The sequence below is a fragment of the Gymnoscopelus braueri genome (genome assembly GCF_963280865.1).
Source record: "Gymnoscopelus braueri genome assembly, chromosome: 10".
NCBI classification, from domain to species: domain Eukaryota; kingdom Metazoa; phylum Chordata; class Actinopteri; order Myctophiformes; family Myctophidae; genus Gymnoscopelus; species Gymnoscopelus braueri.
Window position 1 is genome coordinate 28,974,351 of NC_137611.1, and position 9,396 is coordinate 28,983,746.

At 38.7% G+C, this 9,396-nt stretch overlaps 1 protein-coding gene across 1 annotated transcript; it reads left to right on the forward strand.

Moving 5' to 3' along the window:
* The first annotated feature begins 2,955 nt into the window (after positions 1–2,955).
* On the forward strand, positions 2,956–8,743 carry ppp1r7 (protein phosphatase 1, regulatory (inhibitor) subunit 7). Its single transcript, XM_080439525.1, has 10 exons — positions 2,956–3,014; positions 3,815–3,910; positions 4,033–4,088; positions 4,258–4,323; positions 4,557–4,687; positions 5,209–5,371; positions 5,551–5,667; positions 5,780–5,884; positions 6,097–6,183; positions 6,913–8,743. The coding sequence occupies exons 1-10, from the start codon at positions 2,975–2,977 to the stop codon at positions 7,087–7,089; spliced, it is 1,038 nt and encodes a 345-aa protein (XP_080295651.1). The 5' UTR covers positions 2,956–2,974; the 3' UTR covers positions 7,090–8,743.
* The last annotated feature ends 653 nt before the right edge of the window (positions 8,744–9,396 follow it).

Here is a 9,396-nt window from a genome sequence, read left to right on the forward strand (position 1 = left end):
TGGTATAAAAGTATATGTTTCATAAAGTAACTTTGAATTTCCTGATACGAGTCATATTCCCTGGCTGGTACCAGTCTTTATTTGTATTGCACTGAAGATCTTTCAGTAAATACTGTAAGGGAATTGTGTTTTGCCTTTAACTACACATTGCTCTGAACCCATTTGGTCAGACTAAACTCCTCCTCAAACGGGCTTACTAGGCCTCCAGTATTGCTGCTTGAAGCATTCTCAAGAACCGTTCATCCGGTCACCTTCATGCTTGTCCTCAGCAATACACCCACTAAGTGTGAAGTGGTCAAGGTCAAGTTTATTTATCCCAAAATGGAATGCAATTTGTGTTACAGCTAGTACAAAAACACAGAAACATAAAAACATGTAACAAATATGAAGATAAACACTCACACCACACAAGATCAGTTTTTCTAATTCCTTGAATTTGGTATATTTGCACTGCCACGATTCTGCAGCACTGTACTGTAAAATACAATATAGCCAATATCATAAGATGACATTCATGTTGTGTCAGATGTTGTTGAAACTTTGACTATCACAACACCCTTTCTTTTGTTTATGTTAGTACATCCTATGCATCAGTGAATGCAGAACATCTTGTTCCTCCCAAGGGTATCAGTAGACTCGTGGTCAGTTGCATGAATACCAATTGTATTTTTTTCAGGCTACTATATCTTTCTGTAAGTTTGAAAAGCCTACAAAGATGACTTGGGACTATCTGGGACAGGGAACTGTCTCTCGCCCTGTGTGTTTATGTGCATGGTACTACTGGGTACAACAGTGTTAGTGTTTAGTGAAAGATTAGCTAAAGATCACTACATCCATGATTCAACACTCTTGCTGACCTACCTAAGTAGGCAGACAGTAAGTGATCCTCTAAGCCTAAGAGTCTAAGGGCCCCACATACACTGCCCGACATTTGGTAGGGGTAGAACAACAACAAAAGTTTAGTTTGTTTTCATTCAACGATGGACGCTGAGCAACTTGTTTGTATGCTGTTGTGCAGCGAAAAACGAAGGAAAGCCAAGAAAAAGAAAGAAAAAGCCAAGAAAAAGAAAAAGAAAGTCTGAATCTGCAGCTGTTTGCTTAATGTTGTTTGCTTCATGCTTCATATGATATGCTTTAAAAAATATAAAGTCTGCACACTGGATCATGCTTCAAAGTTTAAAAATGTATTGGTTCCTTTTACACCAACATTGGACGTGACGTTTCGAGCCTTGACGGCTCTTCATCAGACAGTGAAGTACACACAAGCACCTACATCTACATGTTGTGCTGAGTTACATGTTGTGCTGAGTTGTGCTGAGTTAGCTGACCAGCTGGCACCCATGGGTGCCAGCTGGTCAGCTGGTATTATCCAGTGTGCTAGCCTTGGTCAAGACTATCATATGATGTATTTCATCTGACTTTTGCTTTCGTATCTATCATAGCTACGAAAGCAATTAAAAACAAATTAAAAATTGGATTCTGACCTCTGCCCAGCACCTGTTTTTTAGTGAGTGGATGTGCGTGCTTTATTGTTTGTTTATATGATGTGCTTTACCTTCATTGTAAACATATATATATTGTGAAGCAGTGTGTGTGTGTGTGTGTGTGTGTGTGTGTGTGCACGTGTGCGCGCGTGCGTGCGTGTGTATCACACACGCGCGTGCGTGATACACACGCACGCACGCGCGCACGCGCGCACACACACACACACACACACACACACACACACACACACACACACACACACACACCACTTGATGAGCTTTATTGGTACAAGAAAACATACATTTACATTGCCAAAGCCAGTCAAATAAAAACAATAAAAAGTAATAAACGAATGTACAATTAAAGGGAATAAAGAAATGTCTAAATTCAAATACCATCAGCATCAACAAGCAAAAACAATGGGGAAGCAACTAGCTAACCTGATTATTTCCTGTATTTGTGCGGTTAGCCTGGTAAAGCCCCCCCGCCCCCGGAAATCTCATTTGTATCAAATACAATGAGATTTCCGGAGGGTGGGTTTACCAGGCTACATTAACCTCGCATCACCAGTCTTTCGGCTACATAGAGGTATCCGTGGAGGAAAGTATCTAAATACATGTACTCAAGTACTGTACTTTAGTACAACTTTGAGGTACATTTACTTTACTGTAGTATTTTCAATTCCCTATAGGCTACTTTTACTTCTACTCCATTACATTTCAGAGACAAATATTGTACTTTTACTCCACTACAATTATTTGAAAAGTAGTAACTAGGTGAAAATAGCCGATCTACATGCTCACAACGCATTGCACGGTCGCCTCGCAATGCCTTGTGAGCTTGCAGATCTGCTATTTTCAAAAGATTTTGACATAACATGTGAAACGGACGGTATTCTGCACAATGAATACTTTTGGTAATTTATGTATATTTGCCAAAACTGTACTTTTACTCAAGTACATTTTGATTACCGGACTTCTACTTGTACAACGCAGTATTGATACTTTGACTAAAAAAATTAGTCCTTTTTCCACCACTGCCGGTAAATGAAGGATCTTTGCTTTGTAGGGCCGCTATAGCGCCCTCTTATGACAAACAGCGATACAGCGGCCAGATGTTCAGCCACCTGATTGGCTGAGCGTGGTTGTCAGGAGTGTTTCCAGGAGATCAGTGCTGCCATGTCCGCTTATTATAAGCGAGGGGCCTGGGCGGCTGGGCCTGTTTTTTCTGTAAAGTTGCTTGTAATTATTGGTAATTGCTGGTTGCGTTTTTGTTTGGGCTTGTTTCTAAAGTGTATTTGGGCTTTCTTCCTAATGTTGTGTAAACCACTGTCAAAGACAAGGACCCCCAAATTATTATATATTTGTCTGAAGACGCCCATCTGAAAACATTTTATGCAGCCAGGGAACCCCAATACAAGATTTGTGTTGTCAAACCATAGACCTGGTTACTTGTTTCTGTCTCAAAATCTGGCAACACTGCAGGAGACATGGCTTCCCTGACTGTAGGAGAGCCTCAAGACATGGAAGGTGAGTAAACACTAAATACATGGTGGTGCCTCCATTCATTGTTGTGGCAGTTGACTGGACCGTCATTCTTCTAGTCGAACACACATATACCTGAATAAAGCAAACCATCTTCTCAACGCTAACTTGCACAATGCACTATTTACTGGCCATACTTTCATCCTTGGCTATACTAGCTAATATGCTAACAACATGCTAATGTTATGTACTTATAATCCTACTAATCGATGGTTCATTTCTCTGAGCCCACCTACCCTAATCGTTATAATGATCAGGTTGCTTTATGTTGTCAACTGTGTGATAATACAATTTCCAGGTGTTTACTTGCTTTAAGAGTAATTTTAATTGAAACAGACATGGCTAAGGCGTTAGCAATTATTAGCTTGCGTTACCCATCAAGCTATCGTAAAGGAAAGCGATCGGCCCTCGATCAAAACCTGTCATGCTATCTTTTTTATATTCCTAGACAATAGACCCATGTTTCATTTGATGTTGGAGTTCACGGTTTGTTTTATGAATCTTAGCAATTAAATAACAAATTATAATTATTTAACATTTGGGGATGGCAAGGACTTGCATTCTACTGACCGTAATCAGGTTTGCATTGATTGATTGATTTAATACTTTATTAACAGTTTGCAAAAACAAGGCACGGTGGCACAGATGTATACATAAGAATGAGAAGGTTACGATGCAGTTGAGCTCATCAGTTGAGATCATCTCTCAATTTCTAGCTATACGTTTCACCAATAACCGGTCTTTAAATGAAACATCAGCTGCCATTGTTTCCTGTCTGTCTGTAGTGGACCGAAGGGGTGAATCAGAGGAGTCTGGTGACGATGAGACCCGAAGGAAGAGCATCAATGGCGAAGTGGACCCTAATAAGCCCGTTACCACAAGTAAGTTTGCCTGCCTGTACAATATTTGTGTGTCAATGCTGTATTGTACTGTATATGTGATCATAGGGCTAAAATGCAGTCTCAGAATGATGTCATGTCATTTATTCTTGTTACCATTTTAGGTAACGAAGAGTCTCCTGTTGATATGGAAACAATAACCCTCGACCCTGATGAAGAGGTGAGTGGATGTTTATAGTTGGTCTGCTGTGCTGTTAGTCACCATAAACCACCTTGAACCAACTGTTATGATTTTTAAAGTTTGAAACCTTTCACAGTGTATTAAATATTACCATATTAATACAACATTGTGTGTTTAATATCAATGTGTCTGTCTGTGTTGTTCCAAGGATGTTGATCTTGTTCACTGTCGAATTGGAAAGATTGAAGGATTAGAGGTGCTACAGAAGGCTAAAGTAAGTTAAAGGGCTAAAGGGTTATTTTGGCTTAGTGTTTTGCCACAGTTATTGCTACTTAATCTGTAGTTTTTAATGTGTCTTGGGGTTGCTCCTTTGTTTTTGAAATTGGTTACAATTTGGACTTGTCTGTTTTGGAGTAAGGAAAGGGTGCTTGTGACACGCTATAGAGTGATCAATATTTTATTAGATTTTCTTAATTGTTTTTGGTTTATCTGTGTGTGTTTTTGCAGACACTATCTTTACGACAGAATCTCATTAAAAAGATAGAGAACCTTGAGAGTCTAACGTCACTGCGGGAACTGGATCTCTATGACAATCAGATCCGCAAACTGGAGTGCCTGCAGAACCTCACAGAATTGGAGTAAGTCTGAAATGTGTACCGTAGGACTACTGAACAAAAAAGACTATTCCTCACCTTTTTATTTTATGTGTGGTTCCATCACAGCTCAGCTAATATTATAGAGATGATGTAATAATGACGGATGGATATCGTTGCTGTCGGGTAGAAACCTTGTATCTCCATTTTTCAACTTTTCATATCTTTCCATAATTACTGCCCTACTTCTTCATACCACAGTGTCACACAGAAGTGGCAAAAAATGCCGATCTGCAAGCTCACAACACGTAACATCACGGCGAGTTGTGAGCTTGTAGATGGGCTATTTTTTTAATTTTCTTTAAGTGAAAGTGGTTAAGTCAGTCTGTGGGTTGTATAAATATTTAACCAATGAAAAGTAAAAGTACAAGAGCTTGTGACTAAATAACAACTACATTGGAAGTTAGAACACAGATGATTCCATTTCCTGAAAAGTAAGTAACTGTTTTGGACTTAATGGGTTTCCGCCTGACAGTGACGATATGTTTGATTTATTTGATTGACAGGCAGCTTGATATGTCCTTCAACATCCTGAGGAAGGTGGAAGGTCTGGAGCGGTTGACTCAACTGAAGAAGCTCTTCTTGCTACATAACAAAATCAGCACTATTGCAAACTTGGATCACCTCACAGGCCTGGAAATGCTGGAGCTGGGCTCCAACAAAATCCGAGTGAGACAGGAGAAATGATAAAAAAAGCTTTCTGTAAATGGGTTATAGAATTAAAGGTTTCAGTTTCTATCCACATTTTGGAGTTAGGATAAATAAAACCAAAAGCACAGAAGAGTATTTTGAATCATATATTAAATAATTTTTGTATGTGTCTGTCGCCATCTTTGTTTTGCTCACAGGTAATAGAGAACTTGGATGGGTTCTCGTCTTTGCAAAGTTTGTTTCTTGGGACCAACAAGATAACGCAGCTTCAGCACCTAGAAGGCTTGCACAACTTGACTGTTTTAAGTATCCAGGTATATTCACAAAATTCACTGGCAATAACAAGGCAAGCAAAACGTGCACAAGTTTTGTACATTCATGGCAAATTACCTAAATGCGAATATGTGTATGTGTGTTTATCTCCAGAGTAACCGCATCACTAAAATAGAGGGCCTACAGGGCCTGGGCAACCTGAGAGAGCTCTATCTGAGTCACAATGGCATAGAGGTTATTGAAGGCCTGGAGAACAATGTGAGTCATAGTACAAACACAATAGGCCATTTCTTAAAGGGCCCTGCCACGTAAAATGGACCTGTAATGGTCCATTTGTTTACATTTGTACAAATCGATAAACTCACACTTAGGATTTTACTGTGCACTAACCATCATGCACAAAACGTATAATAACAAGCTATTTTGCAGCGTGCTAAAATGACATGCCCATTATTGTTATGCCTGTACAGAAAAAGCTCACAACCTTGGACATTGCAGCCAACCGAGTAAAGAAAATTGAAAACATCAGCCATCTAACAGAGCTACAGGAATTCTGGGTATGTATATTTGTAGAATGTAAAGTGGGAGTATTATACTGCATCATGTTGTCTGATGGGGGCCATATTTTAAAATATGAAAATTGTTTGGGGCCAACTGCATCTCCTGTCATACTATACCTTTGGACCATGACAAAGTCTCATACAAATGCTTCGCATTACAACAATTTGATTTAATTCCAGTGCAATATCAATGGTCTTTTGATGGCAGTGTGGCCAAATGTAAGTCACTGCTGTGAACAAAACCAATATGGGACCCCCTCGAAAATGAGATGCTGCATCTCAAGGGGCTTAAATCGGATACAATCTGAATTGAGCCTTTTTTTCTCACATAAAAGCATTGCTATTATATTGACAGTCCAGTAAATTGTCTTTTATTCAAATGGCAGTGTAGCCAAATGTAACCAGTTGGGAAAGGGTACATACAAAAATAAATTAGAAGTAGCCTTCCTTTCACATCCTGAGAATGAAATGACTCAAGGAACAAGCTGTTAGGAATCCTTACACATTCTACTGAGAAATGGTGTATCTGCCCAGATGAATTTCAAAACACTCAGAAACTTCAGTATGAATTTCCCATGAATTATACTGGCAGGCCATAAATAATAAATTTGAGGAAGGAAGCCGTGGGCCATATAAAATCTGCCCTCGTGCCACGATTGGCCCCTGGGCCGGACTTTGGACATGTCAGACCTAAGCAAAGATAACACTAGTCATGTCTTTTCTCAGATGAACGATAATCAGATCGACAACTGGTCAGATCTCGATGAGCTGAAGAATGCCAAAACCCTGGAGACGGTCTATCTCGAGAGGAACCCGCTACAGAAGGACCCTCAGTACCGGCGAAAGATCATGTTGGCCCTGCCCACCGTACGCCAGATCGACGCTACCTTTATCCGCTTTTGAGCTGCAGGCTCACATTCTGCCTGCCCACTTAAGTGTTGACCCTCACCACCCTGCCTGCCCTTCCTACAACAAGGACCTCCATTTGAAATATATTGGCCTCACAGACACTGGCGTATGCACACACAATCGTATTTGCTTATAAATAAATATACATGCACACATTCTGCCATTTAATTCACCTATGGCTCATCCATGTAACATGTTAACATGTGCACATGTAGACATTCATGCACAACCTATGATGTTTTATAAAAGCTTATTAATTTATTAGGCTGGATATGGACTGACTAGAAAGTATAAAACATGTTAACTTAATCCTGCTCACATTTACTCTTTGACCCTTTTTTTGGCATGTTGGAAATGTGGGATGGATGCTTATTCTGTCATCCCGGGAATGCCCTTAGAAAAGCAAGTTGAGCTTATTGCAGCATTATTGAAGTTGCTCTGCAGTCTTAGGCGTTACCATAATAAGGGAAATACTGAGTATTGGTCAACAACTCTTCTAAGAGGATGAATTTGGTACACAAGGTACACAAATAATTTCTGTGTGTAACTTGTATCTAAGTCTGTACTTGAAGCACTGGTCATTGTGCATGTCATGATCACATAAACCTCAAGATGACATAATTAGAAAATAATTTCTAAGATAATTCCTATGCATTAATGCTGGGGAAGTTTACATTGACACATGAGCACAACACAGACTTGGATCCCCTTATACTTTCTGCTTGAGTGGGGACAGAAATTGTGTGTTGGATGCCATGAAAGTATCACTTTGACATAAGTAATTATTAATCATACCATCAGTTTCTTTTATGGAAATAACATTCTATACCTGACCATATTAAACTAATTTACATATGTCTGATAAGGTGTAGAAATTCAACATTTTAAGCAGGATTGTGGCAATGGAAAGTTAGTTACTTGCAGATGGACAGTTTGCATTCATTAAAGCCACCAGATGGAGACAGAGGGCATCAAGATAGAACAGAAAGGAGCAGGTCCTTTATGCTGAAACTTTATTCTTTGGTCTGGGAAAGTCAGTAGTTATCTCCAAGGCTTATCCAAAGCTGAGAAACCTCAAAAGTCAGCAGCATCAATCGAATTCTGGAGTTACTTCATTGGCAGTTGATGACAGACTGTGTGACAGACAGTGTTACTATTAATTTAATTACATTTAAATGTAAAAGCAAGTATATGTAAAATACTTGACTTAATCAACATTTTGTTGTGAAGCATCTCCAATTTTGTTTGTATGTTTGTTTTCTTGAAGACTGATTAACAGCCTTTATTCTCTGGTTTCACACTTTGGATGGGAGTTGTTGATATTTATTTAAAAAAAAACTAATCTCAGACGTTTTATGTCATAGACTCAGAGCATTTTATTATTTTTTTAAGAATTCTCTAATGTATAAAGGCTACGGTGACCACTGCTGTTTGTAATATCCTGTAACTGCCCCACATACTTATGTTGCTTACATAGTATTGTTTATGATAGCTGGCCATGGTTGCCAAATAAGTCTTCAATTACTGACTTGACCACAAACAAATAATAATTGACTCATCCATGGGGTCTGTTGTGTATATATAATGCTTGAGTGCACTTGATTTACTCCCTGTTATCCTGTTATAATTAAAAGAGAAATACATCTTTTATACACGACTCATTTTCTACTTCAGAACAAAAAAGTTGTGAATCATGGTAATAAAACTGCCATTATGTATATACTGATTTGAAGAAGACAGAATTAAGGATAATTGTCATGGTCCTGTTGTGTAGAACAGGAGTGCTTGAGGTATGTTTACTCAATACCCAAAGGTTGACTTGGCAAATTGGCCTTGATCATTACTCATGCATTGGACATTTATCTGTATGCATGGTATTGTACATGTATTGGACTGTGAATACCAGCGAGTGGTGTAATCATGAGATGACATGCATATAATATGGGGGGTGAACTGTTCACATAGACATTTAGTATTGGCATCTTATACTCTTCCATTGATGAAATACATAACTTTGACCCTTTTCAATACCACCAGTAGGCAAAATATGAACTATAGAAAATGCAGTCAAACAAGGACAATATAATAAATAGACAATTCAATAATAAAAAATAAGGTAGCCTAACAGCCTTTTGGATTTTTAAATCCCAAAAAGAATGAGGAGCACGCGTTTGTGATTATGACATTTTGCAATAAAAAAAAAGGTAGGCTAATGTATTGGAAACATTTTATTATTTTGTAACATGCCATATATAATGAAAAATTTAGAAATGTTGGTAGCTAGAACAAGAAGAAGTGGTG

Coding starts and splice junctions, on each gene's coding strand:
- ppp1r7 (XM_080439525.1), top strand. CDS start 2,975: ATGGCTTCCCTGACTGTAGGAGAGCCTCAAGACATGGAAG. Junction 4,089..4,257: donor CCCTCGACCCTGATGAAGAG/GTGAGTGGATGT, acceptor TGTTGTTCCAAG/GATGTTGATCTTGTTCACTG. Junction 5,372..5,550: donor TGGGCTCCAACAAAATCCGA/GTGAGACAGGAG, acceptor TTTTGCTCACAG/GTAATAGAGAACTTGGATGG.